At 41.9% G+C, this 20198-nt stretch overlaps 1 protein-coding gene across 1 annotated transcript in view; it reads left to right on the top strand.

Annotated features, from left to right (window-relative positions):
• col7a1l (collagen type VII alpha 1-like) overlaps positions 1-20198 on the top strand; it is a 353167-nt gene that overhangs the window by 301619 nt on the left and 31350 nt on the right. Inside the window, exon 93 of the mRNA XM_068059665.1 lies at positions 18158-18349. Coding sequence (XP_067915766.1) covers positions 18158-18349 — 192 coding nt within the window. The remainder of the gene's footprint in view (positions 1-18157; positions 18350-20198) is intronic.

The following is a 20198-nucleotide window of genomic DNA, read 5'->3' as shown; positions in this document are numbered from 1 at the left end:
CCTTAGTTCGGGATGTTAAAGGAACTTGCCAGTATCCCTTTAACAAATATATTTTTGTAAGAAACATAGAAATGCCCACTCTGTCAATACAGTCTTCCAAACGGGGAATTGGGTAGGAATCTGCCTTTATTACTTCATGAACTTTTTTGTAGTCTACGCAAAGTCTAGTTGAACCATCAGGTTTAGGCACTAATACCAGTGGCGAATTCCAGCTGCTTTGACTGGGTTCAATTAGGTGGTTTTCCAGCATGTATTGGATTTCTGCTTTTACCTGGGTCTGTTTCTCTGGACTCAAGCGGTAAGGATGCCGTTTTATATGAACGAATTCCCCTACATCCACATCCAGGTTGTACATCCTGGCTTATCCCTACAGATTCTTCTAAATGCTGTGAGTAGCCTTGTTAGGTCTTCTCATTGTTCTGCATCTAAATATAAAAGCATAGCATCCAATCTCCCTAGCGATTCAGTATTAGCTAACCGGATAGTAGGAAGTTCAATTTGATAACTGTCTAGGGCTCCTTCTACCTCATCCTCACTATCCCTTTCATTCTTCACTGTCCCTACTACCTACATACCTGTGCTAGCTTATCCTCCTCCTGGTGATTCTTTTTCCGGTGATCGGGGTGTCAATCAAATAATTTACCTTACCAATTCTCTTGACCACTTTATATGGATCACTGAACCATGCTTTCAATGGTTCACCCTGTAAAGGTAGTAATACTAACGCTTCATCCCCTGGTTGAAATGTTCAGGTCTTTGCATAGTTGAGCTTTGCGGATTGTATCATCTTAGCAGTTCCTGGAATTCACTTCCTTACACCTTCACTGTCTGGTGATCAAAATCCATTTGGGTTAATTGGATCAGGGAGTAATTCTTTTGTGTCTCCAAGCACTGTCTCTTAGTATGCAAATGTTCTTCCGGCCAAGTGTCTGCCGATCTTCAAACAAGTAATTTCTTCACTCCAGCAACAGTTTAAAATCAATGTTCATACGGTGAAATTTTATGCCTCATTCTTGGCAGGTCTGACAGGCTTGGCAGCATGCTTGTCTACCCATTTCTTCATAGTTGTTTGGGAAGCTGTAAGGTGTTCTTGAGCCACTTCCTGTGATGATGTGTACTAAACTATTTATTTATTAAGTAGTATGTTAATCAGTATTAAAGCAATATCACAACACTTAAAGGGAGCACTTTTAAATAAAATTTGACACCAAGCCACAAAGGAGAGGCAGGTTTTAAAGAAAGTCTTAAAGGAAGAGAGTGAGGTAAAGAGGTGGAGAGGTTTAGGGTGTGAATTCCAGAGTTTAGGGCCTAGGTAGCTGAAGGTATGACCACCAAAGGAGCAATGAAAATCAGGGATGCTAGAGATTAGAATTAGAGGAGCGCAGAGATTTCAGAGGGTTGCACGGCTGGAGGAGGTTACAGTAGCAGAGATGGGCAATGTCATGGAGGAATTTGGAAACAAGGATGAGAATTTTAAAATGAACTACAATTGTCCACCAGAGCTGCTATGGAAGTTCTGATAGCTGCCATCTTGGCTCTGGGGTGTTGACAGGGGCTTCCAGGGTGTCACATAACTTCTACACTCTGTTCTCATGCAGAACTGTAGGAGTGCTGAAATGTAGTCCCAAGAGCGCGGTCTTTCGAAGGAGTACAGCATAGCTGCTCCCCTACTCCGCCAGTTCTCTTGTTAGCACCAAAGTACCTCGGCCCACATTGAGATGATACAATCTACAGCTAGGCCCTCAAGGCCCACAGATGCATGAGGTCACCCACCACAGTCATTTGAAGTGACCTCAAAGGAAGCTCAGCAATCTTCCACATTCCAAGCTGCCGCCACTAGGGAAACATTTCACAGAATACTAAGCTAAATGAGTGCAGAAGACAGGCACCAAGGGCTGGCACAAGAGTGTTTCTTAATTATTTCTGCTAATTATTAGATCCAATGGAATTGAGTTGTTCACTTTCTTTCTGGATTTGGTGTTGGTTTTTATATTTGTGGAAAACTGATGGCAAAACACCTAAGTCGGGACTGAAATAAGACAATCGGATGGTGATTAAAGATTGCGGTATTGTTGATCTATCGGGAATGGGAGAGATGGTTCTTAGATGAACTGCTCTCCCCAGAGCTGACACCAAGGAGCTGTGGTGATCGATGCCACTCCTGCCACGTTAACTCTTTGCACCCAGATTACAGGTTTATCTGGGCACAAATACAGAAGAAACTCCAGGCCTGGATTTCAAATCAAAGAAGCTCCCAATTACTTAAGTGTAAACAAGATGGATATGTGGATAGCACAAAATATTTCGACAATAAAATGCTCTACATTAAAGTAAAGCATTTGCCTATGCTTCAAAATGCGTGTGATATTTTAATCTTTAATTAGATGCTATTGGAAAGACAGTGGAGTGAGTTAAAGTCTTTTATTTGTCTCTCCTATTTTCTGTCCTTTTCACTTGATGGTGATGACTGTTGCTGAGATGCTGTTGCACAGCTGACAGCCCTTCAGTACCTCACCCATGTGATAGTTACTTAGGTGTGGGTAGAAGTGAGTGTTGACAGACTATCTTAACCATGATGGTATTGAAATCCATTGGATTCATTGAGAAATGCACTGGGAAGTTTTGCTGAGTTTTCCTATCCTTAGCTATAGGGTACATAGGCAAATCACCATCCCCACTGATAAATAATCGAACATGAGGCCTGCCTCATCCATATGGCTCAGTACTGAGCTGATCCTTAGGACTGAACAGGATAGTGTACGAGAGCAAGCCTGTGGGGAACATAAAAACTGACTGTAAAAGTTCCTATAGGTATGTGAAGAGAAAAAGATTGTTGAAGACAAATGGAGGTCATTTACAGTCAGAAACAGGGGAATTTATTATGAGGAGTAAAGAAATGGCTGACCAACTAAATGCATACTTTAGTTCTGTCTTCACAAAGGAGGACACAAATATCATACCAGAAATGTTGGGGAACTCACGGCTTAGTGAGAGGGAGGAACTGAAGGAAATCAGTATTAGTAGAGAAATGGTGATGGGATTGAAGGCCGATAAATCCCCAGGGCCTGTTGAAATGCATCCCAGAGTACTTAAGGAAGTGGCCCTAGAAATAGTGGATGCATTGGTGATCATCTTCCAAGATTCTATAGACTCTGGAACAGTTCCTACAGATTGGAGGGTAGTTAATGTAACCCCACTATTTAAAAAGGGAGGTGGAGAGAAAGTGGGGAATTATAGACCAGTCAGCCTGATGTCGGTAATGGGGAAAATTCTAGAGTCCATTATCAAAGAGTTTATAGCAGAGCACTTAGAGAACAGTGGTAGAATCAGACAGTTAGCATGGATTTACGAAAGGGAAATCATGCTTGAGAAATTTACTAAAGTTCTTCGAGGATGTAACTAGTAGAGTTGATTAGGGGGAACCAGTGGATGTGGTTTATTTGGACTTTCAGAAGGCTTTCGACAAAGTCCCACATAAGAGATTAGCATGTAAAATTAAAGCACATGGGATTGGGGGTAGTGTATTGCGATGGATAGAAAATTGGTTGGCGGACAGGAAACAAAGAGTAGGGATAAACAGGTCTTTTTCCGAATGGCAGGCAGTGATTAGTGGGGTACCACAGGGATCGGTGCTAGGACCCCAGCTATTCACAATATATATTAATGATTTAAATGAGGGAACTAAATGTAATATCTCCAAATTTGCAGATAACACAAAACTGAGTGGGAGGGTGAGTTGTGAGGAGGATGCAGAGAGGCTTCAGGGTGATTTAGACAAGTTGAGTGAGTGGGCTAATGCATGGCAGATGCAGTATAATGTGGATAAATGTGAGGTTGTCCACGTTGGTAGCAAAAACAGGAAGGCAGATTATTATCTGAACAGCTGTAAACTGAGAGAGGGGAATATGCAGCGAGACCTGGTTGTTCTTGTACACCTGTCGCTGAAGATAAGCATGCAGGTGCAACAGGCAGTAAAAAAGCCAAATGGTATGTTGGCCTTCATAGCGAGAGGATTCGAGTACAGGAGCAGGGATGTCTTGCTGCAATTATACAGGGCCTTGGTGAGGCCACACCTGGAATATTGTGTGGAGTTTTGGTCTCCTTATCTGAGGAAGGATGTTCTTGCTTTCGAGGGAGTGCAGCGAAGGTTTACCAGACTGATTCCTGGGATGGCGGGACAGACGTATGAGGAGAGATTGAGTCGGTTAGGATTATATTCGCTGGAGTTCAGAAGAGTGAGGGGAGATCTCATAGAAACCTATAAAATTCTAACAGGATTTGACAGGGTAGTTGCAGAAAGGATGCCCCCGATGGTGGGGGAGTCCAGAACCAGGGGTCATAGTCTAAGGATACGGGGTAAACCTTTCAGGACTGAGATGAGGAGAAATGTCTTCACCCAGAGAGTGATGAGCCTGTGGAATTCGCTACCACAGAAAGAAGTTGTGGCTAAAACATTGTATGTTTTCAAGAAGGAGTTAGATATAGCTCTTGGGTCTAAAGGGATCAAAGGGTGTGGGGCGAAAGCGGGAAAAAGCTACTGAGTTGGATGATCAGCCATGATCATAATGATTGGTGGAGCAGGCTTGAAGGGCCGAATGGCCTGCTCCTATTTTCTATGTTTCTATGTAACCTCTGGAAAATGTAGGATAGATTCTTAAAACATTCAGAAAGATGTCAAGACCCTAAACAAGGTGCACAGGAGATTAATTAGAATGAGACCAGGGATGAAAGTTACATAGAGAGACAAGAGAAACTGAAAAGAAAAAAGACTTGCATTTATATAGCATCTTTCATGACCACCAGATGTCTCAAAGCACTTTACAGCTAATGAAGTACTTTTGAAGTATAGTCACTATTATAATGTAGGAAATGAGGCAGACAAATTGAGCAAAATAAACTCCCACAAACAGGAATGTGTTGATGACCAGATAATCTGTTTGTGCTGTTGATTGAGGAATAAATACTGGACAGGCCACAGGGAATAACACCCCTGTTCTTCTGTGAAATTGTGCCATGGGATCTTTTACGCCCACCTGATGGAAAATCCACATGCCAAATGGAAAAATATTAATTTCATCATATGAAACTTTGCCTGAGACCTTTTACTGGGCGTTATTACAAATAACTTTTAAAAAGCAGAACAGCAAAGTCACAGGGAAGCCTTGGCTGCAGCTAAACCTCAAATCTACAGACTCTCACAGGCAACAACCAAGAGGACGGATAAAGCCTCTCTTCAGCCTTCTGGAACCAGAGAAGCAAGCCCGAATTGTGCACGTGGCCCAGTGAGGACTTCAAGACTTCAATTTCACCTAAGGACACTGGGACTACACATCGGTATTTAAATTCCATTTTTATTAATGACTCTACTCCAACCTCCCAACTCTTTTTTCCCCTCTGTATCTACTTATGTGTGTGTGTGCCTCTCATATGAATGTGAGCATGGATGCGTTGTGTATTTTAGTAATTTTAACTGGTTTAGAGTGATAAGGTTAATAAACTTACATCTTTCTTGTTTAAACGCAAGACCACCTGTCTGGTTCATTTGTAATTGTATTTGAGGAACAGTGAGAAAGTGCTCACTGAGGTGGTAAGCTAAATCACTGTTTAGTTTAGTTTAGAGATACAGCACTGAAACAGGCCCTTCGGCCCACCGAGTCCGTGCCGACCATCAACCATCCATTTTATACTAATCCTACACTAATCCCATATTCCTACCACATCCCCACCTGTCCCTATATTTCCCTACCACCTACCTACACTAGGAGCAATTTATAATGGCCAATTTACCTATCAACCTGCAAGTCTTTTGGCTTGTGGGAGGAAACCGGAGCGCCCGGAGGAAACCCATGCAGACACAGGAAGAACTTGCAAACTCCACACAGGCAGTACCCAGAATTGAACCCTGGTCGCTGGAGCTGTGAGGCTGCGGTGCTAACCACTACGCCACTGTGCCGCTGTGTTAAAAAAATAAACCCTGTTGCAGTCAAACCAGAGAAGGAGCGAAAAGGGAGCCTGAGATCTCTGCCTTACCTGGTTGTAACAGAAATTTGGGGGCTCTCGTCTGGATTGTACCCACAGACAGGCGAGAAAGTGGAAGTGGGAAACCAAATTGATCTTAATCAAAAAAACCTTTAATACTGCTTTTCTTGTGATTTGTGTTGCTAGAATACTAACGTGTCCGCAAGCCAGTACGTCCCCAAGCCAGGGTGAAGTAGCTTGGGATAAGTTAAAGGCACTATCAATGGAAGAGTTGAGGAATATGGCTGGGCAGTGTGGGATCACTTTCCATGCCAAAACTAAGAAATCTGAACTCCTAAGACTTGTGGCCAACCATTTATCCGTCGAACCTGAAGAGTCAGAGATAGGGTTGGAATGAGATTCAGACAGGGTAATGTTAGCAAAGATACAATTGGAACAGAGGAAACTTGAATTAGAAGACAGGGAAAAAGAGAAAGAAAGGGAAAGAAAAAGTGAGAGAAAAAGAGTGAAAAGAAAGGGAAAGAAAGACCTTTTGAGAAGGGGCAGGAGGAAAGGGAGTTACGGTGACTTGAGTTAGCTAGGGGGCGACAGAGTAGCCTCCGTGAAAGCATGGCCAATATGGAGGCTACAATTAACTCGGGGCCGTGTGCCGAGCTCTTAAACTTCTACCAATTGATCCCAAAGTTCAATGAGGGAGACGTAGAAGCATTTTTTGTAACTTTTGAAAAGCTTGCAAGGCTGTTAAAATGGCCGACCGAGAGCTGGACCCTCCTGCTACAAAGCAAGCTGACAGGAAAAGCCCATGTGGTTTATTCCCTGTTGCCAGATGAAAGTTCATTAAATTATGAATTGACTAAAGATGCTATCCTCAGGACATATTAACTAGTACTGGAAGCCTACCACCAGAAATTCCAAACCCTCTGGAAACAAGCTGATCAAACTTACCTGGAGTTCGAGAGAAGTAAGCAGCTGACTTTTGACCAGTGGTTAAGGGCCCTTAAAGTGCAGCCCACATATGAATCCTGCCGTGAGTGCAGGAAAATTTAATGAGATCCCTGAAGGCTATCAGGATTTTGTGCCCAAAGGGAGAGTAATCCCATACCCCTCGAGAGGGGCCAGCAAGCCCACCGTCATACTCGGTGCTACAGGGGCTACCAGATCCCTTTTGCTGGGAAACGGCATGACCTTTCCCCCAGAGAGTGAATTAAATGCCTGAATGGTATCGGAGGGCAGTGTATGACTGTGCCTTTACAATGGGTGCACTTGGAGTACGACCTAGCTTTGGGACCAGTGACCGTAGGGATTGTCCCTAGTTTGCTTGTGGACGGGGTTGACCTGCTCCTAGGTAATGATCTGGTGGGGGTGAAGGTGGTAGTTTCCCTAGTAGTGGTATGGAGACCGAAGGAATACAAAGAGACAGGGCAGTGGCAGGAGACGGTCCCCTGCATTTCCCCTGATTGTGTAGTGACTCGGGCCATGGCCAAACTATCTCCCTCAGAAGAGACTGAACTGGCAGTGCATTCAGATGACCATGCTGTCTGGTTGTCTGAAACTTTCTTTGGGAAATTAGAGGACCCAGGGAATGGATTAAACAAATCTTCCCTAGTTGAGGCTCAGCAAGCTGACCCAGTATTAAGAAAGTTAGCACAGGCTGCCCAAACTGAAATTGAAGAGGAGGGAGTCCCTGATTGCTACTATGTAAAGAATGAGGTGCTGATGAGGAAGTGCAACTCTCCTCACAGACCTGAGGACAAAGAGTGTACCGTGGTTCACCAGTTAGTGGTGCCGCCGAGGTACCAGAGAGAAATATTAAGAATGGTCCATGAGCTTACAATGGCTGTACATGTTGGCATACGAGAAACCAAAGCCCGCATACGACAGCGGTTTGACTGGCGAACACTCCACAAAAACATGATGGAGTTTTGTAGGAGTTGCCGCATATGTCAGGTTGAGGGGAGGCCCCAACCTGCAGTGAAATCTGCATCCCTAATTCCTGTACTGGCTTTTGAGAAACCCTGCAGCAGAGGGCTGCTGAATTGTGAGGGCCCTCTGCTGAGAACAAAAGGGGACAGACAGACACAGGTCTGGCACGGTTAGAGAGGTAGGGGACAAAGAGGACAGGTTAAAGGAGGTCCAGGAGGATTCCCAAATGAAAACCTCTACTGTCCGGTCAGCCAACCCTGAAATGTTGGGAAAATTAGAACCCACTTCCTCCTACGTAAATGCAGACAAAAGGAGCACCCTACTAGGGTTGCTGACGCATTTACTGAAATTTGCAGGGACAACAAAAGTCCCCAAAAGATCAGAGAAACTGTGAGGGTGATGCCTCATCTAATCGAAATGCTGCAGGTGAGTGCAGTGGAATCTGGACAAATACCTGTGGGCAGGAATGTCCCAGAGGGCATGGAGGAGATTAGCAAAGAGAACCTCCCCACAGTCAGGAGAAAAACGAACAAAAATGACCTAAAGTGAATACCCTTGTATGACTCACCGGAGCACTGAAAGTGAGGTCAGAGTGGATCCACCCACAGAAGACTCCCACGATCAGAGCTCAAGCACAGAGCTAATTAAATTCAATAATCTTACTTCAGACCCCAACCAGAACAAAGGCCAGAAGAAAGCTCAGAGACCTCACAGGGGCTTAAAACCCACTCGTCACCCAATACTACCCTAAGGAGAGAAATTATCAAGGTACTGGAACCCAAAGAGTTCGAACCACATGTTGCAGAAACAGCAGCTAAGGGGTTAAAGCTTGTGCGCAAAGAAGGACTCACCCTAGACAATTTTGGAAATTTGCAGACATCAAACTCCCCCAGCAATCACAAGTTTATTGACATGCCCATCCCCAGGTTATTGCAAATTGATACTAAAGAAACTTTAAACCTATTGGACAACACCTAACTATCTCAGACCAATCTCAAGGGAAAAGGGCAGTTTAAACCAGCACTGCTATTGCAAAGAAAAGACAAACTGCAACAACTTTTATAAGATTTCTGAATGAATGGGAGTGAATGAGAGAAATGCGTATATGTTTTCTTGTGTTTTCTCTTCTTTAAACTTATAATGAAATGCTCCCCATTATCCCATTTCGTTCAGCGTGGTACAGAGGTGTGATGGAAAACCCAAATGCCAAACGGAAAAATATTAATTTTGTCATATGAAACTTTGCCTGAGACATTTTACTGGACATTATTCCAAATAACATTTAAAAAGCAGAACAGAACAGCTAAAGATGGCCACACACAATTTGCATATGAGAAGCCAAAGGCCAGCTGGGAGACAGAGGTGATTGCCCAGTCTAGCTATAACAATGGGGCAACTTCCTGATTCAATTTTCTAGAATGGTTTTGTCAATGTTGGTCGTCAAAAGTCATCGACACCCATTGAGTTTGAAAGAGCCAACTCCCTCCCCCCACCACACCAAGTATGTTTGCACAGCTTGAGAGAAGAACTTTGAATTTCAAAAAACCTTCCAGAAACTTCTGTTTTCAAACAAAGAGGTGGTCACATGCCATACCTGCCTGTGTAACTCTGAGTTTGAGAATTGTGCCTCAGAAGTAACTGAACTCCAAGGAAGGAACATCTCTCTCTCCTGTATTCCTCTGCAGCAAAGTCCCAGGGGAGTCACGGCTGCAGCTAAAGCTCAAATCTACAGACCCTCACAGGCAACAACCAAGAGGACGAATAAAGCCTCTGTTCGGTTTTCTGGAACCAGAGAAGCAAGCCCGAGTTATGCACATGGCCCAGTGAGGACTTCAAGACTTCAGTTTCACTTAAAGACACTGGGACTACACTTCCATATTTAAATTCCATTTTTATTAAGGACTGTATACCAACCTCCCAACTCTTTTGTTCCCCTCTGTATCTGTGTGCATCTGTTTGTGTACCGCTCGTATGAATGTGAGCATGGATGCGTTGCATATTTTAATCATTTTAACTGGTTTAGAGTGATAAGGTTAATAAACTTGCATCTTTCTTGTTTAAACTCAGAAAAACCTGTCTGATTGATTCATTTGTAATTATATTCGAGATACAGTGAGCAAGCACTCACTGAGGTGGTAAGTTAAATCACTGTGTTAAAAGATTAAACCCTGTTGTGGTCAAACCAGAGAAGGGGTGAAAGGGGAGCCTGAGACCCCTTCCTCACCTGGTCGTACCACTCTTCTTAGGCTAACAAATCCAGGGTGGATATAGAGAAGATGCTTCCATTCGTGGGTCAGTCCAAAACTAGGACCATAAATATGATGGTCATCAATAAATCCATTTGGGGCTTCAGGAGAAACTCCTTTACTCAGAGTGACCAGAATGTGGTACTTGCTACCACATAGAGTGGTTGAGGCAAATAGCCTTGATGCATTTATGGAGAAGCTAGATAAGTACATGAAGAAGAAAGAAATAGAAGGACATGTTGGTAGAGTTAGATGAAGTAGGATGGGAGGAGGCTTGTGTGGAGGATAAACCATTTGGGCTAATCATTAACTGGAGTTATACTTGGTATAAAGGAAGATGATTGTGGTTGTTGGAGGCCAATCATCTCAGCCCCAGGATATTTCTGTATTAGTTCCTCAGCATATTGTGCTAGGCCCAACCATCTTCAGCATCTTCATCTGCTTCATCAATGACCTTCCTTCCATCATAAGGTAAGAACTGGGGACATTCACTGATGATTGCATAGTATTCAGTTCGATTTGTAACTCCAGATAATGAAGCAGTACGTTCCTGCATGCAGCAAGACCTGGACAACATGCAAGCTTGGGCTGATAAGTGGCAAGTAACATTCGTGCCACACAAGTGCTAGGCAATGACCATCTCTAACAAAACAGAGTTTAATCATCTCCCCTTGACAATCAATGGCATTGTCATCACTGAATCCCTCACTATCAACAACGTGGGGGTCACTGTTGAACAGAACCATAACTGGAACAGCCACATAAATACTGTGTCTGCAAGAGCAAATCTGAGCCGGGGTATTCTGTGCTGAGTAACGCACCTCCTGACTTCCCAAAGCCTTTTCACCATCTGCAAGGCACGTCAGGAGTATGATGGAATACTGTCCACTTGCCTGGATGAGTGCAGCTCCAACAACACTCAAGAAGATCGACACCATTTAGAACAAAGCTGCCCAATTAATATGCACTCCATCCACCAACTTGAACATTCACTTCCTTCATCACCAGAACACCGTAGCTGCAATGTGTACCATCTAAAAGCTGCACTACAACAAATTGCCAAGGCTTTTTCAACAGTACCTCCCAAACCTGCTACCTTTACTGCTTAGATGAACAAAGGCAGAAGGGAACACCATCTCCAACTCCCCCCCCCCCCCCCCCCCCCCGCCAAGTCACACACCATCCTGGCTTGGAAATATATTACTATTCCTTCATCATTGCTGGGTCAAAATCCTGGATCTCCCTACCTAACAGCATTGTGGGTGTACCTACAGCACATGGACTGCAGTGGGTCACCACCACTTACTCAGAAGCATTTAGGGTTGGGCAATAAATGCTGGCCTTACCAACGACACCCACATCCTGTGAACAAATTATTTAAAAATATTAGCCTGCTTCTGTGGTGTAAAAATCTATGTATATTATATAGAAATCTATAGCTGTGATGAAATCATATTCAGAATGAACTAAACACATAATTAGTGTAAACTAGGAAAAAAGATTGTAGAAAGCACTCAGAGTGGAAGGTTGAGCATTTTCTGAGAGTTTTATTGCAGTTTCAAGTTACAACTACCTAGCTCAATCGCTCTGCATCATAACCCTTCTTCCCCCATCTTATTTTTATGAATGGTGTTCCTGTGAACCTTTCTCTCTTGCTTCTCCTAAGTTCCAAATATTCTGTGTTACATACTCCTATTCTTTCTGGCTCCACGTTAAGGTAAGTTTAAAAAAAACTTACCTTTCCATCAGCAACTTCCGGTGGTCTTTTAAGGGCCTCTGGTTAGACTGCTGTAGACTCAAAAAAAATACATGCCTTACCCATTTCTGTTGAATTTGGCAGTCAGCCCCTGATTAGTATATTCAGAGGGTTTTTTGTGGCAACTGGTGCGCTTCCAGGAGAGATATGGCACAGGATGCTGGGGCCCAAAATCCATCCCCCAAATACTCATATAGCTCTAGAAACCGTTGCGATGCACCAATTTCTCCCAACATCGCATCTTTTTTCTAAGCACCTTGCAACCTTCTGGTCTGAATATTGACTTAAGTAACGTTAGACTTTAGCTAAATCCTCATTTTCAAACCCATTTCATTTCATACCAGAGCTCCAGCTATTCCATTTCTCTTATTTTCTCAGGACTCCTCCCACTCCCTCAGCCATCTACACACCTCTTCTTTCTTAAATATCTTAAAGCTTTTGTCCATTACTTAATTGAGATGATTTTTACATCATTCATCTCATGATTCTTCTCTGGGTTTTTATATACCTTTAGATTCATCTTATATATTTTCTGAGCCTATTAATATATGCCTGTTCACCTCTTTTGTTTCAGTTCTGAAGAAGAGTCAATGCCCAAAGTGTCTGCTCTCTCCATAGACGTTGGCTGACCTGGTGTGTGCTTCGAGCATTTTCTGTTTTTTTTTTCCTTCTTGCATGCTATGTGGTCCAGGGCACATTTTTTATCCCCTCCCTCTTCTGAGGGTGTTGATTAATGCTGAGGCCTGGTTCTGCAGGCACTCGGCAGCTCACCTAAATGGGGTTTCTTTAGGCAAGTAACAACAATTTTCAACTAAGGGAGGTAGGAGGCATTAAAGCTAAGCCCAAATTTTATCCTCACCACACATCAACTCTTGAACTTTATGAGCAGGATCAGGAATCCTTGGCTGATTTTTTAAAAATGTCTTCCATGCATGAATATTCTATCTTCGACAATTGCAGCTACTCAAGAGTTATTCTAGCTGAGACCACCCAACTGAGCACACAATATGGATTGAACTTAGGACCTTAATGGTCTGGAGGTGATAGTTCCACACAGCATAGTGTACTTAACCAGCTGAGCCACTGGGGGACCTTACAGGCTCTATTCTAATTCTATTTTGTTACCAGATTAAAATATTTATCACAGATGAGTACAATTAACTGGGACACAAGGAAGGCAGGTGATTTTTCAGTACTGACTGGCATATATCATGCTGCAAATCAGCCCAATACATTGTTTGGGAAGCGATCACAAACATACGCACATAGGCAGTCAGGCCTTTGTACATAGAAACCTTTCTTTTACTTAAAAAGTAACAGTGCTAGAACAGAGTTTCACAAGTAACACTGTACTTCCAATATACAAGGCCTATCGAATCAGGGGATTATATCTGGATTGAAAGTCCCAATCTCCGACTGAACAAGAAAAGTTATTTAAGTCGTCATTCTCCTGTTACCAAACAGATTGCTAAGTTGTTAGTACTTATCAAGGTGAGACATGTTGGTCCAGGAGAATGTAACACATATCAATATCAGACATTTCTGAAAGTGATTTTATTTATTTATATTTAGAGATACAGCACTGAAACAGGCCCTTCGGCCCACTGAGTCTGTGCCGACCAACAACAACCCATTTATACTAACCCTACAGTAATCCCATATTCCCTACCACCTACCTACACTAGAGGCAATTTACAATGGCCAATTTACCTATCAACCTGCAAGTCTTTGGCTGTGGGAGGAAACCGGAGCACCCGGCGAAAACCCACGCGGTCACAGGGAGAACTTGCAAACTCCGCACAGGCAGTACCCAGAATCGAACTCGGGTCCCTGCGGTGCTAACCACTGCACCACTGTGCCACTCTGTGATGTGCATAGCCTTCCCCCGACTGATAGGTCTCAACCATTCAATAACCAACTGTTCTGGACCCAGGAACCTCTGACTAAAACCTAGAGTACATTCAGTCATACATCCTGAAGCAACAAGGGGAATAGATAGAATGGACGTATGCCTACAAAGGTTGGATATAAATGACAAATTCATACATTGTTTTAAAATAAACATTAATAAATAATTGTTAAAGTCTTACACATAAATGTAAAGCAGCAACAACAACTTTCATTTATATAGAGCCTTTTATGTAATAAGACGACCCAAGGTGTTTCACAGGAGTGTTATCAAACAAAATTTGATACCAAGCCACATAAGGAGATAGGACTGCAGGTGACCAAAAGCAGTGGTCAAAGAGGTAGGTTTTAAGTTGTGTCTTAAAGGAGGGGAGAGCAGAGCTTACTGGTCTGAGTTTGTTACAAGCTAATAACTTATCAAAAGTTTGAGAAGTTTATTTATGCCACCTCAGCCTTGAGATATGTCACTGTCCTGCAACAAACTTTTACCTGTGTTAATCTATATAATGCATGCAGAAAATGTCATTGTTATTGGATTTTTTTGTTTCCATGGCAATTCCTTTATTGACACTGGTCAGAACATAGCTCTGTTGGCTGATTGTCCTTCCTGAAAGATCACAATGTCAAAATAGGCAATTTGACAGTTTTTGCTCATGAGTTACTGCTGAGGTCATCCTTTCCAAAAGGCCCTACCACCAGTTCCAATTTTGTAGGACCCTATTACGTGCAACATGGAAGCTGGGATAACTTCTACGATTTGTTGGAAAGCAAGAAAAGGGGAAGAAACAGCAGCAAACCTCAGACTGGATAATATTCCAGGGCCGACAGTATGTGAGTGGAGGCCGAATCACATAGAACAGCATGACTACCGAGGGACAAAGATGCAGGAGGGAAGTGGGACAGTAATGAAGCTTGGGACTGTATGAAGAACACCACTGCTGTGCATTTTTGAATAAAGCAATGACCTGTATGGGTATGGGTACCTTTGTAACTGAGAAAATAAATTGCTAAAAAAAAGTCCTCCTTTCTGATAATGGCGCATTCAATGAAACCTCAACCTCAACAAATTTTTAAAACATCTATTGGTCATCTTTAATTCATCAAGAAGAATATAAGAACATACGAATCTGGGAATGAGTGAAAATAGTTTGATCCATCAAAGCTATGATTTTTTTGTAGTGAATCAAAGTAGGCAATGTCATTGCTGGAGAGCTGATGATGTTTCTATCTCAATAGCCAATATCTGCATCAAATACCCTCCCAGTCACACCAGCTGAGGAACCTGTCAAATTGAATGGCTGGTTATGATAACTTAGAACAATTGGCAATGTATATTCAAATTGAAAAATGCTTATTTGAGTGAATATATTTTCATAGTTTTCCTAGGTCAAGGAAATTAATTGAATTTTATGTGTAAAATCATTTTGCAGCTATAATAACCAAAATGATAGCAGAGCTTGTGATGAAACATAGGTATAATAGGCTTAATTAAGCAGAATTTAGATATAGTTAATATATTATACCTATTAGATTTAAAGATTGAATAAATGGTCAGTTTTCAAGACTCACTGACATTCCCCTTTAAGAAGGTAGAGTTAGAAATTTCAAGGTCTTCCAAGGTCCCTGTTACAATAGAGTGTGGGAAAATCCATTTCAGTGTTTCTGTTGCCAGGGACTTGGAGGATTAACATACATTGAAACATCCTGTGTGACATCAGTAAAAGGTAACAATAAACTTAATTAATTGATAGTGTTGGTAAAATGTAGATAGATTGACTCAACAGAAGACTTCGAGGTACTACAAAAACAGAATTATAGATAATAAAATAATAAATGGAATAATACTTTCAAAAACAGATGCCAAGTAAAGCCAATTATAAACATTTTGACCAGATAAATACTCTCAACCTCAAGAGCAGGGGATTTCCAGCAAAACATTAAGTGGAGATGATAATTAATGATATTACCATGTATGCATCTCAAAAGCAGGAAAAACACACACAGAAAGGTAATACCTTTATGCTAAAAGGTCAGATGATAGTTTGGAAACCGTATAAACATGAGGGTTTTTGAAGCAAAAATTAGAAGTGTTGAATTCCTCATCAATACTTCTCACCCTATGGCTTACTTGAGAGAATTTAAGGTAAATGTTTACTTTAAATTTTGATGGATATTCTAAGATATTTTGCTATAACAATGTCAAGATTGAACTTTTGATTATTTTAGAAATAAGATTATGTGTTACAGCTCTTAGTAATATTTGATATTGTGATATACTTATCCATTTAAAATGTATTGCATGTTCAATCCTTTAATAAATATTTAAAAGTTAATAAATCATCTCATGTAGCATTCTGTATACAACTACAAGAACCCCCTCTCTGTGTCTGTTTAAATGGAGCGATACTATTGAAGAGAGTTTCCCAGACCCTTATAATATCTGGGATAATTATGACTGAACCATAATTATTTTTAAAATAGTCTATCCGAAAGATGGTAATATTCTCTGTTAGTTTTCTTTCTTTGAGGGAAAACTAGTTCAATTCTTTGGACCCAAATAAGTTCTACAAGAATTTGTCTGGTTTGAACTTAATTAAAGGAGATTCATAGGGATGTACGCCTGATTTGGTTTAGTCCCTATAAGGGGTTAAAATCATAGATCACTTCAAGCTAAATGAGTTAAATTATGAGAACAGGTTGCATAGGCGAGGCTTGTATTCCCTTAAGTATGGAGGATTAAGGGGTGATCTAATTGCATTGTTTAAGATGATTTCATAGGGTAGATGGAGAGAAATTATTTCCTCTGCTGGGAGAATCCACTACAAGGGGCATAACCTTAAAATTAGAGCTAGGTCATTCAGGAATGATGACAGCAAGCACTCTTCATAAAAAAGGATAGTGGAAATCTGGAAATTTCTCACCAAAAATCCTGTAGCTTGTAGGGGTGGGGGGCAGTCAATTGAAAATTTCAAAACTGAGATTGATAGATTTTTGATAGGTAAGGGTATTAAGGCATATGGAATCAAGATGGGTAGATGGAGTAAATGTACAGATCGCCCATGGTCTAAGTGAATGACTGAACAGGCTTGAGGGGCTAAATGGCCTCCTCCTGTTCCTATGAGTTTTATGTATATCGTACATTTGGAAATGTGATTTTTAATTTCATGATATTTATTCACATAATCAATGAATATATTTAATTGGGGGTGAAATTTCTCTGAAACCAGAATGTGAGTGTCTTGGTTTGCTCCGTAATTGACAATCTGCCAACAAAATTCTGGAATGCATTGCCCTGAAACATTCCAATCTCTGAGAATAAAATCCTGTTGGAGGATCATTCATTATGGAAAAAACTGATATTTTAACATTATTTATTAAAAGAGAAATTTCATCCATCATTTCGTACATCTGCAATGTCCCTGGGTATAGTATTAATTGTGGCTTTAGAGTTGGATACAATGTAAAGTAGGATTAAGCGCCAACTACACTGTTACATTATCCAGCTTTGCAGGTAAGGGGAATAGTATCTGATGACGTATCATATTAGCGAACCCTACTCCTACTATGTCCTGGATTGTCTGTCCATTAAAACCATACACACCAAAGGAGCATGAATCCCAACCATTGTTAGTTTAGATTGCCATTGTACTGAACTATTGGTCACAGACCAGTAGCTGTAGAAGGCAATTGTAGCTAGCAAATCGAGATTTATAATGCTTATGTGTATGCACAGTGCTCTATTTCTCCAGAGAATTATTTTTAATATTATACAGTGGGTTGAAATAATTGATTTCTCATAATGCTAAAACAGCTCAAAGCTAAGTTTACAAAGTGATCAGAAGATGTAGTGGTTGCCTGAGCCATTCCTTAACTCTGGCTTCATGTGACTACAGCGATTGATCTAAGGTCAAGCCCAAGCAATGAGAATATGTCTCCTGGAGGGTAAATAGTCAGGGATTGAAGCTCTACTCCAAAAGTTGGCCAAATTTCCTACTAACAATCTGGTGTTGTGCTGATGGAGTGCTGCGATGTGGGAGATACTGTTCTTGGGATGAGACATTAAACTGAGGTCCTGTCTACCAATTCCAGTAGATGTTAAAGATTCCAAAGCACTCTTTGAAGGACAGCCAAAATTCCTTCCTCAATACCACTAAAAATAAATTAAATGGTCATTCATATCATTGCTGTTTATGGGATCTTGCTGTGTACAAAATGGCTGCTGTGTTTGCCTAAAGCCCAGCAATCACGGTACTTCATTGTGTATGAAGTCATTTTTGCTGTTTCTAAGAGATGTGATGAGGTGTTATATAAATACAAGTCTTTCTTCTTATTGTCTCTTCTTTAGGAAGAGATTTCCATTTGATTATTAGAACGGGTGATTCTGATGAAGACCTCTGGGAAAAAGGCGCAGAAAGGAAGAAGGGTGCATATGATGGAAAAGAAGACTATGAAGACGACAGTAAAGAAGTTGAACTGGAAGATGAAGTTGGATTTGGAAATGTAACACAACTTGAACAACAGGTGTCAAACACTACAGGTAGAGTACAGGTTTATTAAAAGTATTTTGAGTTCATGGGCTGGATTTTCTTGCACTCCCTGACCAACAGAGGCGGGGGCAGCCCAGAAATACCGGCGCTGGCTGATGTGCCAGTTTTGGGGTGCTGTTCCTGGCACCGGCCATTTTGGGGGTGGTGAGTTTGGGGCCTGGGAAGGACACATGCCTCCATGAGGCGGACAGGCAATTAGGCTCATTAAGAGCCTCAATAAAGGTAATCTGAGGAGGCCAACCGGGATTTTCCAGTCGGTCTCCAGTTTCCTGACATGACAGGAGGCCGATCAACTGCCTGGAGGTGGACACCTAGCAGCACGCTGGGGTGCCAGCACTGCTGGCAGGCCTACAGGCCCTCCCTGCCTGAGTGGGGTGCAGCCAAAGGTAACTCTGTAGAGAGGTTTCCACCCTACTGTGGTGGCATGGCTACTTTTTCTGTTTCTTAATTAAAGTTTTAAAAAAGTGTCTGAGAGGGCACCTTCTTGTTGAGATGCCCTCTCAGTTACTTACTTTGTACTGCAGCCAGGGGCTTCTCTGAAGCTGTAAGGCCTCTGGCTCTCCAGCTTTGAGAGCCTGTCTGCCACCCTTAATTGGACAGGGAACCTGTCTCCATGCCAATTAAGGGCTCATCCACGGAGGTAGGTTCAGGACCACCTCCGTGTTGAAAATTTAGCCCTATATTTCTGTACATGTACATAGGAGAAATAGAATATGCAGGACAAGACCCTTGTTATACAAAGTTCAAAGAATATCTCAATCATTTCATTTGATAAAAAAACTATCCAGCTTGCTCCCAAATTTGTTGACATTAAACCCATCCAGTATCTCTCTGACAGTCTCTTCCACACATTCACCACTTTCAATGTGAAACAATTAATTCTCAGTTGTTACTTCCATACTCTCTAGTTAAATTATTTGTGTCTACATAACATAGTATTTACAGCATAGAAACAGGCCAGTCAGCCCAACAGGTCCATGCTAGTGTTTATGCTCCAAACAAGCTTTCACCCATCCTTCTTCTAATCCTGTCAACATGGAGGGTGGCACAGTGGCGCAGTGGTTAGCACCACAGCCTCACAGCTCCAGGGACCTGGGTTCGATTCTGGGTACTGCCTGTGACCGCGTGGGTTTTCGCCGGGTGCTCCGGTTTCCTCCCACAGCCAAAGACTTGCAGGTTGATAGGTAAATTGGCCATTGTAAATTGCACCTAGTGTAGGTAGGTGGTAGGGAATATGGGATTACTTGTAGGATTAGTATAAAATGGGTGGTTGTTGGTCGGCACAGACTCGGTGGGCCGAAGGGCCTGTTTCAGTGCTGTATCTCTAAATAAATAAATATCCTTCTATTCCTTTTGCCTTCATGTTTATCTAGCTTCTCCTGAACATACCGTAAATGCATCTATGTGATGCGCCTCAATTACTCCCTGTGGTAGTGAGTTCCACATTCTAACCACTCTCATGGTAAAGAAGTTATGTTAAATTCCCAATTGGGGAAGGATCTACAAACAATAACATCTTTTCTCTTTACCGATGCTGATTTACCTGTTTTATGTCCCAGCATTTCTGCTTTTATTCCTTCCAGCCTTTGAAGTTTTTCCTTAACATGTCAGCATTCTGTGCAAGGATGCACCCATTGTATCTTACACCCTTGCTTACTGTGATATATTTCAAATGTGGCCAGTTTTCTGATGGGTATAGGGACCCATTCGTGTGATGATATAATATGACTAAGTATAGATGTTGCTTTACTTTAGTGGCAGTGTTGCATAACTGTTCAAGCATGAGTCTTTATAAAAAGCCTCTTAAAAATCAGTAGCTGATAGTATATCAGTTAGGTA

The sequence above is a fragment of the Heterodontus francisci genome, chromosome 27 (assembly GCF_036365525.1).
Source record: "Heterodontus francisci isolate sHetFra1 chromosome 27, sHetFra1.hap1, whole genome shotgun sequence".
Classification (NCBI taxonomy): domain Eukaryota; kingdom Metazoa; phylum Chordata; class Chondrichthyes; order Heterodontiformes; family Heterodontidae; genus Heterodontus; species Heterodontus francisci.
Note: the sequence above shows the minus strand (reverse complement) of the source record. Positions and strands in the feature narration are given on the sequence as shown.